This window comes from Diachasma alloeum, unplaced genomic scaffold (genome assembly GCF_001412515.2).
Source record: "Diachasma alloeum isolate Michigan unplaced genomic scaffold, Dall2.0 Dall_scaffold_00195, whole genome shotgun sequence".
NCBI classification, from domain to species: domain Eukaryota; kingdom Metazoa; phylum Arthropoda; class Insecta; order Hymenoptera; family Braconidae; genus Diachasma; species Diachasma alloeum.
The window spans coordinates 929,817-948,601 of NW_021680360.1; the positions used below are offsets into that span (position 1 = coordinate 929,817).

The 18,785-nt window shown below is 34.1% G+C and overlaps 1 protein-coding gene across 1 annotated transcript; it reads right to left on the bottom strand.

Moving 5' to 3' along the window:
- Positions 1-10,047: 10,047 nt before the first annotated feature.
- Positions 10,048-18,342, bottom strand: LOC107048559 (coiled-coil domain-containing protein 13-like). The gene is made up of 9 exons (XM_015271783.1): positions 18,339-18,342; positions 17,863-18,110; positions 16,328-16,490; positions 15,979-16,223; positions 13,337-13,515; positions 13,043-13,259; positions 11,848-12,017; positions 10,163-10,297; positions 10,048-10,087 (listed from the first exon to the last, which is right to left on the bottom strand). The coding sequence occupies exons 1-9, from the start codon at positions 18,340-18,342 to the stop codon at positions 10,048-10,050; spliced, it is 1,401 nt and encodes a 466-aa protein (XP_015127269.1).
- Positions 18,343-18,785: the final 443 nt, after the last annotated feature.

An 18,785-nucleotide genomic window follows, 5' to 3' on the forward strand; every position in this document is an offset into this window, starting at 1 on the left:
GTGAGCCATTAAAGAATGACAAACCACAAAATCGTTATATTTTTTCACGTCACTCCCATCGATAATTTGCCAGAAAAATGAAAACAACGTCAATTTTGGCTAAAAGGGTGTCGAACATCCTTAAAGTTATCTATTCTTATTCCTATTATATATATTTTTCCTTAATTCACAAGTTACTACATTTAATGAAGAGGCACTGTCTCTCTATATTAGAAAAATCCAAATCGACTTCTGGTGACAAAAATTTGGTACTCGAAATTAAGAATCGAAAATTAAAGGTCACAAGGGTCAGAATAAGGGTCATGAGGGTCATATGGAGATCATATGGGGGTCATATGGGGGTTGGCGAGCGGTGCGAGCCCCCTCCCCATAGCCCCCTAGTGTTAAAAATAAATCAGTAGCGAAGTGGTAAAAGGAGATAAGTCAATTGTGACTACTGACCAGTTTTTAATCAATATCTCGGAATCCAAGGGAGATAGCGAAATTTTCATAATTACACTTGTTGTAGCACTTAATCGGCTCCACAAAAAATGCTGTAACAAAAATTTCGCTACCTCCCTTAGATTCCGAGATATTCATTGAAAACTGGTCAATAGTCAAAATTAACTTATCTCCTTTTACCACTTCGCGACTGAAACGAAGTGTTTTTTTTTGTGATCAAAACAAACACACGGAACAAAAGTCATGTGAAAACTCGTTCGGGTAATAGAAAAATCTGTTCATGTATTCCCGAAAAATTGTTAAATCTCTTTTTCCCTTCATGCGGTGAAAGAATATCGGTACTCCTCATTTCAATGCTCGGATTCCAATTATTGTTATGAAACGGAAATGAAAAAAGAATCATAAAGGCATAATCGGATAGATCATTTTCTATAATTTGGTATAATTGAAACATTTTCATTAGAGTTCATATAGGAGTTTATCAATTTCCATCTGAAATATTATTGAAATGAATAGAAAAAATTCGAAGAAAGAATTTTATTTGACTCAAATGTCATTTCTCTGGATCACTCGTTTTCAAGGTATTTACCATGCTCGTTAATTATGTTTAATTATCTTATCACCAAAATATTTTCAGAGAAAATATCAGATACTATTGTTTTTTAGTAAAAGACATTCTCCACAAACGATTCCCTATAATTAAAAAAAGTCGCTCTTTATCGAGATAATGAAACAATTTTCGAATGTTGGAATTCGAAAATTCCAGTCATTAAATTTGGTATTTTCGTTAATTATTCCATTAACCATGAGTATTATTGATTTTAGAACATGTCACAAGACCTTTTCTCATAATCACTCATTTACGAGATAATTACACGGTTAAATTGAATTAACGAATAATTGCACGATTGAATGATTGAGATAAGTCGACTTCACAACTGGGCTTCACAACTTTGATATTCAATTGAATTCAACTCACTCGGCGCAGGTCCAGACGATTTGGAATGTTTTTGTTGCGACAGGTGCATTTTTTCCACTTTTGAAGAAGGGTGAACGCGAATTCACCGGTGCAGAGCTGCAGTTGGTCTTTTCCTGGTTATCGCAGTGGTGCGAGCCGCCTCTTTCGTTTAGCGTTCAACTGATTGCGCGGTAAACATTACTTACCCGGTGCCGACACTCGTGCTCCATATTACTGCTTATCGGGTCTTCTTTAACAAAATCACTCGGGAAATCGCAAAAAAATAGGTGACGGGAGTGAGACAATTGAAAAAGAGATGTGAAAATAACGTTTGAAATGGTAATTGTTTCTTCAATTTAAACGAATTGATGAATGAATGAATTTAAATCAATTGAAAAATTTTTGGGAAGGAAAAAAAATTGAGAAATTTAATTATGAAGATGAATATTGATTCCAAACCGTAAATATTTTTCAAAAACGGATATTCAATCGTTTTATACTTATTACGATGTAAATAATAAAAAGATTAATATCTACTTTAAAAAATCAGTCAAAAATGGAATAAAAAATGGAAACAAATTCTCAAAAATCATTGAAAAACCAGAATCAAATTATAAAAATAAAATTGCAATTTGAACGAAAAATGGGGGGAAGTAAAGCGTAATGAAAAAACAAATTGGTCTGAAGATGAATATTGATTCCAAACCGTAAATATTTTTCAAAAACGGATATTCAATCGTTTTATACTTATTGCGATGTAAATAATAAAGAGATTAATATCTACTTTAAAAAATCAGTCAAAAATGGAATAAAAAATGGAAACAAATTCTCGAAAATCATTGAAAAACCAGAATCAAATTGTAAAAATAAAATTGCAATTTGAACGAAAAATGGGGGGAAGTAAAGCGTAATGAAAAAACAAATTGATCTGAAGGTGAATATTGATTCCAAACCGTAAATATTTTTCAAAAACGGATATTCAATCGTTTTATACTTATTACGATGTAAATAATAAAAAGATTAATATCTACTTTAAAAAATCAGTCAAAAATGGAATAAAAAATGGAAACAAATTCTCAAAAATCATTGAAAAACCAGAATCAAATTATAAAAATAAAATTGCAATTTGAATGGAAAATGGGGGGAAGTAAAGCGTAATGAAAAAACAAATTGGTCTGAAGATGAATATTGATTCCAAACCGTAAATATTTTTCAAAAACGGATATTCAATCGTTTTATACTTATTACGTTGTAAATAATAAAGAGATTAATATTTACTTTAAAAAATCCGTCAAAAATGGAATAAAAAATGGAAACAAATTCTCGAAAATCATTGAAAAACCAGAATCAAATTATAAAGATAAAATTGCAATTTGAATGAAAATGGGGGAAAGTAAAGCGTAATGAAAAAACAAGTTGATCTTACTCAGAATTTCACACATAATGACAAATAAATTGAAGCCGGATACTTGTACTTTTCTCTTGTTCAGGAGAATGATTACTCGATGAGTATTCCTCACAAACGAACATTCTTGCACCAGCTCCACTAGGTGTCTGTCGAGGGCGTCCAATCGGCCAAGTACTGCCTCCACCCATGTCCTAAACGCTCTGAAGTAGGGATAAAGAAGACGCACTTTACGTAAGATCAAGAACTCGTTAAATTCGTTTCAACAGTGCTCGATTATCGTGTTGCTCCTAATGCCTGAACAAACGAATCGCCCCGAACCGCCCATGTCTGCCATATACACAAGTGTTAGCTTGGAAACATTGAGAGTTATAACCCGGGCTCTTTTGTTTGATCAGATGATATTTTCACCTGTGTCGCGACTCACAAAACACTCTTGACGTTGCATTCTCCCGTTCCTAATATTCAGGTCGATTTTATTACGCGGAGGGAATGTTAAAAGTTCTTTTTAAAAATTACTCCCACTTTTATCAAACTGACTTTTAAATGGAGATTATCAATTACCGAAATTACGCGATAGTAAAAAATAAAAAAATAGTCAGAGACCTAATGATAAATTTAAAGACTTTCGATCATTAAATTTTTCTGTTAAATTACGTTTGACAATTTTGAAGTCATTGACGAATGATAGACGGTATTAAAAATACATTTTGAAAAATTAATACGTCTTTTGTAGCATTCCTTTCCGGTAAACGAATAATCGGAGGTCTTTGTTTTTTTCTCGGAAAGCTCATTTTCTTTGGTATAATAGTGTTTCCTGGGACAGTTCTCCATATGGAAATTTTGAAATTATGCAATTATTTGGAATACGAGTGATTTTTTCAGCTTTTATATTTCACTGCATACTGTGAGAAAATTACTCTTGGAATTTGAAGTGAAAAAGCTTGGAATTTTTAACAACGACAAAGTTGACATGAAATTTCTGTAGAATTCTTCATTGACGAATCAGTTTATTTCTTGAATATTCAAGTTATTCTCGATTTTCCGGTCCATACGGTACTGAAAAACCATGAAAATTTTGAAAATTCAGGCAATAACTTCTCTGAATTTTTAATCTATTGGAAATTGAATTGTATGTGATGTTCAATTTTCACGATGAGTTTGGAAATTCAAGCTTTTATTGAAAAATCAATGATTCTTTAAGATGAAAAACCCAATTTTCTTGAATTTTCAAGATGAATGAGAAATTTAGTGAACGTTTTCATTTGAAATTCAATTAAAACTCGCAACATTTTTAATTCAGATGACATTGTGACTGAAATTTCAAGAAATTTCTAACAGTGTACATAAATGACTTATCGATATTCTCGCTAACATTACTCATTATGGAGATTGAACAATCAACGACTTGTGAAACGAGTCAAGTCTGAATGATGAGTGAAATCTTATATTTTTCGTTCATTGTTAGCAATTTTAGAGTCGCTTTAATGAACAAAGTCAGAATTGATAAATTCACTAATTCTCGATATAAGCCCATAATTTCCACACAAAGGAAAAAATTCCTGGAAAAACCTAGAACATTCATGAACATTCTACTCGATTCCGTCGTTTTTCTGTTTTTTTTGCAATAGAAGTTGTTCCATAGAAATTATTTCATAGTAAAATTTGATTCTTCTGTTCAACTCATTGAATTGATTAATTTTCGTATGCAATTCCACAGGACCTTCAAAATCATCGGGTTCATTTGTGTACAGGGGACCTTGAGGAAAATATCTGATAAATTTGCGTTTGGAACAATTTAATAGTAAAAATTTTAAAAAACCTGGCGAATTCGCTAGACAATTCTACTGGATTTGATATTTATTATTATTCATTTATTGTGCTTTATCGGAGCGATTTACTCCTTCTGACTGGCCATCGCCCGAAGGCCTTCAGCCTTATTGGATTTATATTGAACCTTCTATTAGTTTTTGGCCGATTCTATTGAAATGTTCAATAGACAATAGTTTATAGCAAAAGTCAATAGAATTCGATTTTTCCGTACAACTTATTCGATTGAGATATTTTCTATAGACTTTCCTCGCCTCAAATTTTCTAAATTCGTTTGATTTTCTTAACGAAAAGAAGCGAAAAATAGAAGGAAACCAACTTGGAAAAATTGAGTCGAGGAAATTCTATAAAAAATATCTCAACAGAATAAGTTGTATAGAAAAATCGAATTCTATTGACAATATTTTTTATTGAACACTGTAAGATAATCGGCCAAAAACTCATAGAAAATTCAATAATACAAATGCAATAGAATTTTCTAGCGAACTCGTTAGGTTTTTTTATTAAAAAATTTTCGTGCGTGTTTTTAAGCTCGAGAGGTATTCGGGAGAGAATTTTTCCCTCCGACTCCCACTACTAGACAAAATCCATCTGTCAGCTCAAACGTTGGGTTCGCATAACGTGGGGTTTTTCATATATAAGCAACATGAAAAATTAGTAATTAAATTATCAAAAAATTGTTGAATACCGTGTAGGCTATACAAAATAACTTCGAATAGTGCAATTCTATTGGTGTCATTTGTAAGTTCTCCAAGTTTTATTTTACTTCATTTTTTCTCTGCACGCATTAATTAAATTGAAGAAACAATGTGGCGGTTGAGTGCGGGTAGCGTAATAACAACTTGTGGTTAGTAAATTGAGAAAAAAAATAGAATATTTCGCGTCGAGTGTCACTGGGGTTTATTACTCGGGTGCAGTTGGCGGCCGAGCCGAAGGCGCGGACTGGCCAACCACGTGAGTAAAAAAACCCCATAACACTAGCCGTGAACGATAAGTTTGCATAGTGACTTTCACTTTTGCCAGTTTGGGGAAGGGTCAATACCAATCCCCAGACTGGGAAAAGTGAAGGTCAGTACTGAAAAATACTTTTGCTAAGGAATCATTTTCTTGGGAGAACAATTCAGCAGTGAAGTGGTAAACGGAGATAAGTCGACTTATCTCCCAGTTGAGTTTTTGAGGAATATTCCCGAATCTAAGGGAGATAGCGAAATTTTCGCAATTACATTTATTGTAGCACTCAATCGGCTCCACAAAAAAGGTTATAACAAAAATTCTGCTATCTCCCATAGATTCCGAGATATTGATTGAAAACTGGTCAATAGTCAAAATTTACTTATCTCCTTTTACCACTTCGCTACTGAATTTATTTTGTTGCGAACGTATTTCTCCAGACCAATCATTCCCAAGTGGTCCAAGTTCATCTCCAAATATTTTTAATCGTGGAATGATTATGTTCCAAATTATTTTACGTAACAATATATCAAATTTAAAAAAAATGAATGATAAAGGGTGTTCATTCAAGGCCGTATGTAGCATAATCATTTTATAATTCCACATAATTTTAATATTTGGAGAGGGCCATGGACCATCTGGGAATGACTGGTCTCGAGAAATACACTTGGCAAAAGTAATTCTTTTTCTCAGTATAGAAATAAAGTCGCTTGAATTGACCACGTGAAATGTGTTTACATTTACAATCGAACTGAGATATTTGGTGGGAGCCTGAGGGTTGAAATACCTTTGATTACGGAATTGTCTAGAGGGATCGTGAGGGACAAGGATAGATTGATGTTTGTCTTGAACATGAGCGATGTGGAACGATCGAGACGCGTTATATGAGTTTCGAAATAATTCGTTGTGGCTCGCGCCGCAAAAAAAATTAGAAAATTCAGACCGAGGAATTTTTTAAAATCGCGGGTTGGGGGGNTTGGGGGGGGGGGGGGGTGACGGTGGCATCTGTCCGCACTGTTGTCTGGCAAAATCTTTTTTTTGTATTTTGTTATATTGTTTTGCTATGAATGATGTAAACAGAATAAGCTGCAGACAAAAATTAAATTCTAATTCGAAGGAAACGAAGGATTAAAAAACTGATAATGACAAATGACATGAGTTTAAGGACGATAAAATTCTGTGTCAGAATGATAAGACCTGTCGTATTCCAGAGAAACAGCTTATGACTCGTCTCATTCCACCGGAATTATATCACTTTATTGATACTGAGAGATATCAATATTTGTACAGAAAAAAAAATTCCCATTTCTCCTTTTTCCCTCTCAAAAATATCCTCCACTTTCTTATCATCTTTACGACATTTCTCGCTCGTTCGAGACGTTAATTATTCCCCTCTCGATTTCCTAAAAAATTGTACATTATACTCAGGTGTTGGGGGAACAAATCCTTATCAGTTCCTCAGTCATTTTTTAGATATGATAAGGCATTTCGATAAGAGACTCAGGTACCACCACCGAAAATCCGTAACCTGTTTGCCAAAGGGGACACGAGATATCATATTTTCAAGATACTGAAGATAAAGTAATTAAATATTTCCTCGTGCTGGTAAACCCCACACAATAAACTTCGAAAGAAAAATAACGAATCGTCTCTATCTGTACTAAAAATTTCTTTACAACCGAAAATAAAAAAAAAATACGTTGGGATTGCTCTGTGCGACATCTTGAGCACCCGAGGTGTCTTTGGCCCGTGTAAACATTACGTAATTCTTCGGGAGGAAGAGGATCGGAGCAGTGTGCCGGGTTTGTCGTAACAGTAACTCTAGAATTTGCACATGAAAAGATGAAACGTACATTGAATTTCGATGCTTTACTATTATTTTAGTCATCATGAGTTTAAAATTCGGGTTTTTTAGCTAAAAAAATTATCACGACTTGAAAAATCTCCTTTCTCCCAACGTAACTGTAAAAATAACGAGAAAGCTTCATGAAGAAATGTCGATTTACAAAATTATTTTGTTTCCATAGACAAATTCAGATCAAATTGGATTCATTTTGCAGTTATAAATATTTTTAAAATGTAATTAAAATATTTCGTCATTCTACTTTATCAATCTCGGGGTATTAACGCTCAAAACAACCCATGTTGCCCCACTCTTCCAATTTTCTTCCATCAATTTGATGTTTTTATATTTTTTAGACAAAAATTGAGATGATTGAATTTTTGGAACGAAAGTACAAGTTTTTTAATATTTTCCAGCCGAATAATTCGATTTGGATGAATCTGGTCTCATTTTGAAACTCAAGAGAATACCTCGAAAATGGCGAAAAATTTATAAATTTTCGCTCTGTCGATGTTGAATTATTATCTGTTGAGAATGTTATATGTTTCCTCACTCTGCCTCATTTATTTAGAAGTTGAAATAGTTCAATTATGGGAAATTACGCCGCACTTATTAATTATCAGTCTCTCAATCCTACTTGATTTCTAGATAATAAAATTCACCTCAAACCTGTATGTTTGTTGCCTCGCACCTCCTGCAACCCACAAATATACGAAAATTGAAGAAAAAATAGGGCAAGAACAGTCGAAAAAAAAGTAAAATTCGTTCTTGAAAACTAACTAACAAGTGACGTGGACGTGGGTTCGGCATCGCTTCATATACCTGTGACCAAGTGACGTCACGGGCACGTTTCCTTATCACACAGTGGAGACAACACTGCTGGCAAAGCCCAATGTATTGCACCTACAATAATGGTTCACACGTATTTAACCCTCGGTTTTTTTGCGCGGTTGACACCTGGAACCCACCCAGGTTGATTCCACTGCTACTATCATTGTCGACAATACTCTGTATTGGAGAGACAATTGGACGAATGGTGTGGGGAATTGAGAATCGATGGACTTTCTCGACTTTTGTTGTGGTTTTGTATTATTTTGGTATGTCGAAACAAGTATCGAGGCCGGAAGTCTTCGTTCGGTTCGTAATTTCCATGAATTTTAGCTGATTAAGGTGTTTCCTGCGAAAAAGGTAAATAATGTCATTCATCTGGAATTCATATAGAATGTTTACAATCAGAATTGAATTGTCTATGAATATTTCTAGAATTTTTTCAGATTTACTTTTCAAGTTATGAACGATTAAAGTCGCTGCTTATACATGCGCTTTTACGGAGGTTTTTCTATTTAGCATGAAACTATATTATCAGTTCAGATGGTACCGCAATTTCGTGCTAAGCAGAAAAATCTCCATAAGAGTCTATGCATAATCAGCGACTTTAGTTGTTAATAACACGAAAAGGAAATCTGAAAAAATTCCAGGAAAATTCCCAGATAATTCAATTGTGATTATAAATATTCTATATGAATTCCAGATGAATGTCATTATTTACCTTTTCCGCACGAAACACCTCAAGTGGGTCATTGAATAATGTTTACAATCAGAATTGAATTGTCTATGAATATTTCTAGAATTTTTTCGGATTTCCTTTTCAAGTTATGAACGATCAAAGTTGCTCCTTATACATGCGCTTTTATGGAGGTTTTTCTGTTTAGCATGAAACTATATTATTAGCTCAGATGGTACCGCAATTTCGTGCTAAGCAGAAAAATCTCCATAAGAGTCTATGCATAATCAGCGACTTTAGTTGTTAATAACTTGAAAAGGAAATGTGAAAAAATTCCAGGAAAATTCCCAGATAATTCAATTGTGATTATAAACATTCTATATGAATTCCAGATGAATGTCATCATTTACCTTTTCCGCACGAAACACCTCAAGTGGGTCATTGAATAATGTTTACAATCAGAATTGAATTGTCTATGAATATTTCTAGAATTTTTTCGGATTTCCTTTTCAAGTTATGAACGATTAAAGTCGCTGCTTATACATGGGCTTTTACGGAGGTTTTTCTGTTTAGCATGAAACTATATTATTAGCTCAGATGGTACCGCAATTTCGTGCTAAGCAGAAAAATCTCCATAAGAGTCTATGCATAATCAGCGACTTCAGTTGTTAATAACTTGAAAAGGAAATGTGAAAAAATGCCAGGAAAATTCCCAGATAATTCAATTGTGATTATAAACATTCTATATGAATTCCAGATGAATGTCATTATTTACCTTTTCAGCACGAAACACCTTAAGTCGGTCATTGAATTTCCCTAGTTCGTTATAAAAATAAACCAAAAATCTTAGAGAGAATTTTTTCTTTAATCGTCACTTTGTTGATCTTCTGAATCTCAGATGAATTTACAACCCAGGAGCCGCGAGATAAGGGTGCAAACGCGGTTGAGTAAACATGTTATATAAAATAAAATCACCGAGGCGTTGGGAGTAGGTTGTACATTGAGAACTTCACACTTCATTCGTAGATTATGAAATTTTTGAAAAAAATGTAGAGATAAAGATCAATTCTCTCGATTTCTTCTCCGAGTTGTTTTGTATATTTCCTTTTTTCTCTTCAGACAGTTAAGGTTGAATGTGCTGTGCTTATCTTCCCCCTATGCAATGGAGATAAATCTAGATTGACACGGAAATATGAACGTGTGACTGCAGTTAGTGGACCTGGGGTTTACCTGACAGACTCGCGGAAGATCCTTTTGGTGTTCTCGAGGAGTTGTCTGTACGTCGATAGATCCTCAGTTTTTTCCTGCTGCAGGGTTGCTAGACGAGCTTTCAGCGCCAAGTTCTCTTCTTCAAGAAGCTCTAATCTATTTTGTTAAGGGAAAGAAGACGTGGAGGGGAATAATTTCGAAGTGCGGGAGTAGAATTCAAAAGAGATGAACTGAAATTATTAATTCAGAGTATTTCTGAAGGCAACTGGAGAAGGAAGGGAATGAAAATATTTTATGCAGATAATTTTTCCCTTAGAATTTTGACCCACACGGAGAGAAAAATTCAATAAAAATTACCGGAAAACAACGTAAAAATTACGTTTCGAAACGTAATCCGCGAGCGAAGTAAAATTCAATAAAAAGTGTGAGTCGGAACTGAAATTCAGTAGCGAAGTGGTAAAATGGTACAAGTCAACTTTGACTATTGGCCAGTTTTCAATGAATAGCTCGGAATCTAAGAAAGATAGCGAAATTTTTGTTATCGCCTTTTTTGTAGACCCGATTGAGAGCTACAACAAATGTCATTATAAAAATTTCGCTATCTCTCTTAGATTCGGACATATTCTTGAAAAACTCAGGTGGGAGGTAAGTCGATTTAAACCGCTTTACACCTTCACTACTGAATTGTACGAGTCGCCACGTAATTCTAGGATTTGTTCCGTAAAAATTAACCGCCCGTCTGATGATTCACCCCTGTGGAGACAACAAGTCGTTCCGTAATTTTTCCCCAACGATTGAGAAATTTGACGGAACGGAACGTAGAGATAACTCACCAGCTTCATAAAAATATTTGAGCGTTCAAGAATTTTTGATTTTGAAGGCATAATAAGTCGGGAAGTTTCTGTAAGACTTTACTTCGTCGGAAAAAATTACGTGACAATTTCGTACTTTGTTCGGTGATGAACCTGAGAATTCACTGAACGTTTCAGATTTCCTCTCTTCCATTCCTATGAAAATTGTCGGAAAAAAATTCCCCATTGCGGATTACGTGAATTGTTCCGTAATTTTTACTGAATATTTCTCTCCGTGCACTTGAACCAACAGAATCGTGACTTTTTACCACAGGTGGGATTATTTTTTTAATAATCCTCCAAATACCCCTACGGGGTAGAACGGGTTGGGTACGAAATTCTTCTTCGTTTTTTGGGTACCCCATGATGTATCAAAAGTCGATAATTATTTTCATCAGACTTTCAAATTTCACCTGGGTCCCCACGAATCTATTGGGAAAGACCCGATCATTTTAATATTCTTAGAGTCTCACTTCTGAACATTTCGTAAAGATTGTTTTCCCGATATCTGTGAAATCAGGGGATTGCGGAGAAAATTAAGTGTTTTCTTTTCAGGAGACGTTCACCTCGATTTTTTTAAAGTTGCATTTTCGGTTACAAAATATTCAAATCTCTAATTTTGAGCGTTCGGAAACAATTCTTATCTGCAATATCGAATTCCTGAGGGAAAATCATGTAGATCATGTTTAAAATATTTATTTATTAAATAGGATTAAAAAAAAAATTCCTTCAAAAACGAAAAGTTTTTGTGTGTCCCTTAACGTATGAAAGTTATCTATAAAAAATTTCTTATTATTCAATTCTCCAAATCGCTTCTTTTCGGTAATGGAAAATGGAATAGTAAAGTGATTTTACTTGTATCTGAATTGATCGTCACTCAATTCATTCTTCGACGAAGTCAAGGACTTCGATGATCTCGATCTGTATCCAGAGTTCACCCTAGGTCTCGCCACCGTCTCAGCCTCAATTTTCTGGAGCCTATTCTCCAACTTGACGACTTTAGTCCTCTCTCGGCGTAATAATTCCTGAACAGTTCATAATTGTAATCACTTGAGTAGACAGCCCCATCATCTTGATGGTAAGTGATTCCATGAGAGAATATGAAAAGACACTTTTCTTTGGAAATTATTTCAATTGTATATAAGAAAATCGTCTTTTGACATTTCTTCATGTCACTGATTTCCCGGAATTCATACCCGTGTCGAATATTTTGATCTGATAAGTCCGGAAGACGACAGCTGAATTATTCTAGTTATGTGTCGTTTAGGTTTCCAGGGATTTGGGTAAAATTCGTTTAGACTGAATGAAAAATCATTTCTAATGAATAACATTATTGCGAATCGAATCTTCATGACTTTCTGATTTTTTTAATGCAAACATTCCAGCTAATTATTTATTAAAAAGATGTAGGCTAGAGAAGAATTACTGGATATTTTTTTAGGTTTTTCCAAGTTTTCGTTGAGTGAAAAAGTAGTCCGCAGGGTGAGAAAACAACTTTGGCTTCGGGAGGTCTTTGAAAAAATCGGTTGAAGGCCAGAAAAGGTTTTGAAAGTCTTCCAGAAGGTGGACCAGCCCGAAATATTCGACTCGGGCAACTCCTTGAAAAACCTGGAAAACCCCTAAACGAAACATAACTAAAATAATTCAGTCAGGACTCTTCAGGTAAAATATTTGCGGCAGAGCGCGTCCCCAATCATTGGGGAATCGCAATTGTGAAATTTAGTGAGTGTTAAAAAAGTCTAAACTTCACAGATTTTTTTACCAAGTTCATTATCATTTCATTACCACTAATTTCCAATGACATCGTCACTCATATTCGTAGTAATGTCACTGATTTTTCGGAGCCCATCTTTAATTTTCGTAAATTCATCATCAAATTTCAATGATAAAAATCACTGGTGATCGGGACCATCCTAATCAGCGACCAGTATCATCAATAATTAGTGATAGATTCCTGTAAATCAGTGACATATTCCTGAAAATCAATTTTTTTTCTCGGTGAAAAATGGACGATTTTGTTGTTATGCTGTGCAGAAGACAGATATCTTACGGACACATGATCAGTATCCGCCCTCTCCTTATCCAGTCGACGGTTCAAGGCAGCCACCACATCCATGAGCCTCTCCCTCTCCGCCTCGGCAGCTAGCCCCAAGACGACATATTCATTGGGATCCTGGTGGTCTCTGCCACTGCCTAATGAAGACGCATCGCGATAATTCTCGGGTGAATCCCGAGGATTCAGGTCGATCGCACTCACTGCACCCGATCTATTCCGTTTTAATATTTCAGTATAATTACAGTTGGAAAAAAATGAGGAGGAGAGGAGCTGAGGGAAGGGGATCACCTCAGTGTATTAATTTCGGTTTCGCGCTCCGAGAGCTTCTTGCGCAGCTGTTCAATCAGGAGTCTCGAGGAATGTAACTCGTTCTTCAGATTCGAACATTCTTGGGTTAATTTACCAATCCTATTTTTTGAATCTCCATCTCTTTCTTTGTATCTGTCCTCAACTGCTCTCAATTGACCCTTGAAGTATTGGAAATAATTATTGAATATTAATTCATTCATTTAGTTTTGTTTATATTATTTCTTGAGGGATTTTATTCGCTTGACTCGCTTGATTATTTAATTTTCTTACAATTGGGGATAAATAATATCAAGACAAAATGAGGAACAACTTTGTTTAGTGACTTCACACACAAAAGAATTTCATAATGAAACCGAGCGAATTTGCTAGAATTTTATTAAGATGAGACTACTGTGAGTTTTAAAAGTCGTGGGTTATTTGAGTGAGACTTTTCGTACGTTGAAGATCGATTATATAGATCTGAAAACGAGTAATTAGTGCAAAAAAAAATTTTTTTTATTGTTCGTTTGCCCGAAAACGCTTAAAATGCTAAAAACAGTCCAGGGCCTCCAATTTTTGAGTTACAAAAAATTTTTTTTTTTCAAAATTTTGGGAAAAATGTGTGGAAGAACAATTACGAGCCAGTTTTTTGGAATTCGACTCCTACACAGCTGATTTAGTTTTTTCTTCATATAAAAAAATTCACTATTTGTGTAAAAAGTACAAAAAAAGGAAATTTACTCACGTAAGAGGTGAATTAAAAAAAAAACTAGCTCGTAATTGTTATTCCACATATTTCTCCGAAAATTTTGAAACAAAAAAATTAGTCGTAGCTCAAAAATTGGAGGCCCGGGATTGTTTTTGGCATTTTAAGCGTTTTCGGGCAAACGAACAACAAAAAAAAATTTCTTGCACTAATTATTCGTTTTCAGATTTATATACTCGATCTTCAACGTATGAAAAGTCTCACTCCAACAACTCACGACTTTTAAAACTCAGTAGTCTCCCCTTAAATATTGATTTCTATTAATCTCATATAACTGAAAAACATTTGTAACACCAAAGAGATGAATAAATAAAAAAAATATTGATTTCTATTGCAATTCTGATAGGTTTTCGCCGATTTTATTAAAGAATTCCACAGTTCTTCTGCGCGTTCTTCACAACAGAAAATATTGAATAGAGAATTTTAAAGAATTTGTTTTTTCATTAAACTGATTCTATAGAAGTATTTTCTACAGAATTTCCGTGGCTCAAAAAATTCTATTTGAAAATTCCATTCGTCCTCGATTTTCCGATTCAATTGGAAAATTCAGGGGTACTTTTTTTAATTACATATTTTATCTTCTCTCATTAAGAACTTCAAACAAAAAATAACTCAAACAATGCAAACCAAGGAATTTCTATAGATAATCTTAATAGAATGAGTGATATGGAAAGATCCAAATCTGTGAGAAAATAGTGGAATTTTCGATAGAAGCCTAATTGAAATCTGATATACATTATCTGACCAATGCCGTAGGTTTCTCTACGAAATTCTTTCGTATGCGAGCATTCTTTCGGGAGAGAGTTTCCTGCATATGCCGTCAATGTCCCAGTAACTTCCACTCACACATGAAAAAATTCAAAAGAATCCGATTCTATTGGATATTTCATAAGAAACAGTTGAATTTCTGTTTGAATTTTTCTCTTATATTTTTTCTATTAGAATTATTGGGCACAAATTTTCAGATTTTTTTCCGCTGGATTTTGTTTTGTTTTGCATTACAGAATCTGAGTGGAAAAAACTTGAAAAATTGATGCCCAAGCATTCTTATAGAAAAAATCTTAAGAGAAAAATTCAAACAGAAATTCGAAATCTATTGATTTTGTCTTATCGAATATCCAATAGAGCAAAAAAAGAATAGATTTTTTCAATAGAATTCCAATAGAAATCCTATAGAAACCCCCATAGAATTCCAATAGAATTTTATAGCGAATTCGATAGATTTTCAATAGTAATACCTCTAGTGCTTCAAAATTATCGGATATTTTCCGATAGCTTCGTTGTCTCGCGACTAGGGAAGCTTGAGGAAACTATCCGATTAATTGTGAAGCACGAGTAGTATTTGAGGGATTATTTTTCCACTCGGATTTCGGCCAAGCAGAGTGCAGTGAACAGCATCCGGATACCTTTACACAGCCATACATTTACAATCCACTTTTCTGTTTATCTGTCACACAGAATATTAAACGTGAAATGCGTTGAAAGATGAGAAACATTTGAAAAGCTACTAGTGAATTTCCGTCGGAAATTTTTTAGAAATTTCCGAAATAAAACTGTTTGACAGCCTCAAATACTGCGCTCTGATTGGCTGAAATCCGAGTGAGAAAAATAATCTATTGAATTTTTTCATACTATCGGATTCAAATTCAGACCTACAAAGTTTAAATAATAAAATCATTGTAAAATGTCCGAAAACTTGGGGTCAAATGGGGCTCAAATAAAAGCTCTGATATTCGACTACAAAAGTAGAAAAACATTTCACTGGAGAAAAAATAGCTAAAGTACTTGGATACTCTCAACTGGGAAATTGACGGTAGGCGTGTCACTTTAATATGACACTTATTCAAATGGAAGAACAAATAAGGGTATTCATTACGTTCAACGCTTGGATTAATTGATCATCATGGATTTTCCTGTCATTCAAGATGATGATATTTCGTTTAGAATCGGACAGTTCATTCTCCAGGACTTTTACTCTTGCTCTCGCAGCTTCCAATTTCCTCCTGTTACCCTCGAGAGCCGTTTCCGCCTGCCGCAACTCCTTTCCTAAATGTTCCACTTGAGTTTTTCTGTCTCGCTCGATGCTTTTCGTTCGGTATGAACTTCTTCGCTCGAGGGAAACTGCAATTTTGAGCGTTGGAAATAATTTATAGAATCCAACATGAACGATTTTAGAATGAATGAACAAATAGGCTCATTTTATAAAATTGGAGAGAGTAAATCACTTGAGGAACCCCTCGAAGATTTTTCCGAATCGTTCAATTTGTGCTGGAGCTCGGAAATCTTCTGCTGGAGCTGCTGAATGTGCTCTGCCCGTCCTTTCCACCCTCCTGGATGACTGAGGAGACTAGTTATCGTGACATTATCTCCGACTTCACTGCAGAGCAGCTGAACTCCGCATAATTGAGTTGATAATTCAATTCAGTACAGGAAAGGACTCAATATAATTCAGTAGCAAAGTGGTAAAACGGTACAAGTCAATTTTGACTATTGACCAGTTTTCAATGAATATCTCGGAATCTAAGGGAGATAGCTAAATTTTTGTTAAAACATTTTTTGTAGAGCGATTGAGAGCTACAATAAATGTAATTACGAAAATTTCGAAAAAAAAAAACTATCATATTTTCCTGAAAAGAATTCTTATTATTACAAATAATTGATTTTTCAGTTTTATAACTATAACATTTTATTATTATTATTATCATTATTATTCTTATATACAGTAGTGTATCTCCCTTAGATTCGGAAATATTCCTCAAAAACTCCACTGGGAAATAAGTCGACTTAAACCATTTTATCGCTTCGTTACTAGATTGTAATTGTATAGAACCGAGCAAGATGATTTTTGCACATGAAATCATCTCACTTATGACTAATTATGATAATTGTCACTATAATAATTATACAATCTCAAGAAGAATCAACTAAAAATCATTATAAAACTCATTCTTTTTACGTGTCAAGTGCTCACGGACGAAAAAATTTAATAGAAAAACCCATCGAATTCGTTAGAAAATTCTATTGAATTTCTATTGAACTGTTCTATTAGTTTTTGGCCGATTCTATTGAAATGTTCAATAGAAAATATTCAGTAGAAAAAATCAATAGAATTCAATTTTTCTATATAACTTATTCTATTGAGATATTTTTTATAGAATTTCCTCGGCTCAAATTTTCTAATTTTTTTCGTTTGATTTTCTTGATGAGAAAAAAAGAAAAATAGAATGAAAAAAAAACTTGGAAAATTTGAGTCGAGCAAATTCTATAGAAAATATATGAAAAGAATAAGTTATATAGAAAAATCTAATTCTGTTGACTTTTTCTTCTGAATTTTCTATTGAAAGTTTTTTCACTTGTCTTTTTCTTTTCATTAAAAGAATCGAGCAAACCCCTTGAAGACTTCAACTCGAAAAATTTCTATAGAAAATATTTCAATGCAATAAATTGTATAGAAAAATCCAAATCTCTTGATTTTTTTCATTAAATATTTTCTAGTGAACATTTCCATTTAAAAACATACGCAAAAAATAATGGAATTCGTAATAGAAATCCAATAGATTCTCTTGCAAATTCGCTAGTTTTATAAGAAATAACGAAAACATAAATTTAGGAACAAATTGGATTTTCGGAGAATTCTAATAGAGTTCTCCTAGAAAGCCCATAGAATATTCCATCGCATGCTGTAGTTTTTCTATTTTTTGTTTATTTTTTCATCTGTGAGATTGTCAAGAACTATCAATTTTTCTCGATTTGTTTTTACCTTCTGAGCTTTGTTCAACTCCTGACGAAGTGTCAAACAGGAATTCTGACACTTGTAGTACTTGGAGTTTGCTTGATTAAGCTTCTCCTGGAGGATCCTCACCTCCTCATTCTTCGAGGAATCATTTACCGGAGTTTTTGCTTTATCTTTACTAATTTTTTTCTCTTCAAGCAATTTCTCCTCAGTCTCCTGCAGAGTTCGGCGCAGCGAGCCGTTCTCTGACGTCAAATCCTGCGAGATGACTCTGTCTTTTAAAAATATCCCACGGTTAAACCAATTTCAAATCAATCAGACATGACGATTAGTTTGAGTAACGGAATTTACACGAATTTTAGTCTTCAAGTGACTATTCAATTCCATTGGGAAGACGAAGTGGTCCGGGATCGATTCCTCCCCGAAATCTTCATACGAAAAATCATCTTCATAGTGAAATACACGCCTGTCATCCTCGCTCTTCGTTTTTACGCTAATTTTACTCATAATTTCTAATTATTTCAGCTGACAGCAACACAACAAATCATCAGTCGATGCTGCTGTATTCAAGTCATAAAAATAAACATGCGAATTCTCAACGTTACGCAGTTTTTTAAGGGGATACGTCGGTGAAATTTAAAAGTTCACTGGGTTTTGGGTCCCATTGAACAGTTTGTGATGAGAGAATATGAGAATAACTAGAGAAAATCACAGACCCGATTGATTTTGCTCTATATAATCACGAAAAACTTCATTTTTTTCCGTTTTTACCTTCAAAATGCTCCTTGCGCCGTAATTTTCATACACTGAGAGAAGAACAAACACGTTGTAAAACAAGTCTAGTTTGGGCCAACAAAATCGCTAGTTGAAAATTGCCAAAAAAGAATTTGTTTGGTTCGAATTTGAAAGTCTCAAACATGAATGATTGTTCTGCTTTCAACAGCAACGAA

Bases quoted from the DNA above. Each gene is read 5' to 3' on its own strand.
- LOC107048559 (XM_015271783.1), bottom strand. The intron at 13,260-13,336 runs GTGATCCCCTTC...AAAACGGAATAG, and splicing joins ACCGAAATTAATACACTGAG to ATCGGGTGCAGTGAGTGCGA. The intron at 10,298-11,847 runs GTAAAATCACTT...TTAACAAAATAG, and splicing joins GACGATCAATTCAGATACAA to ATTAGAGCTTCTTGAAGAAG.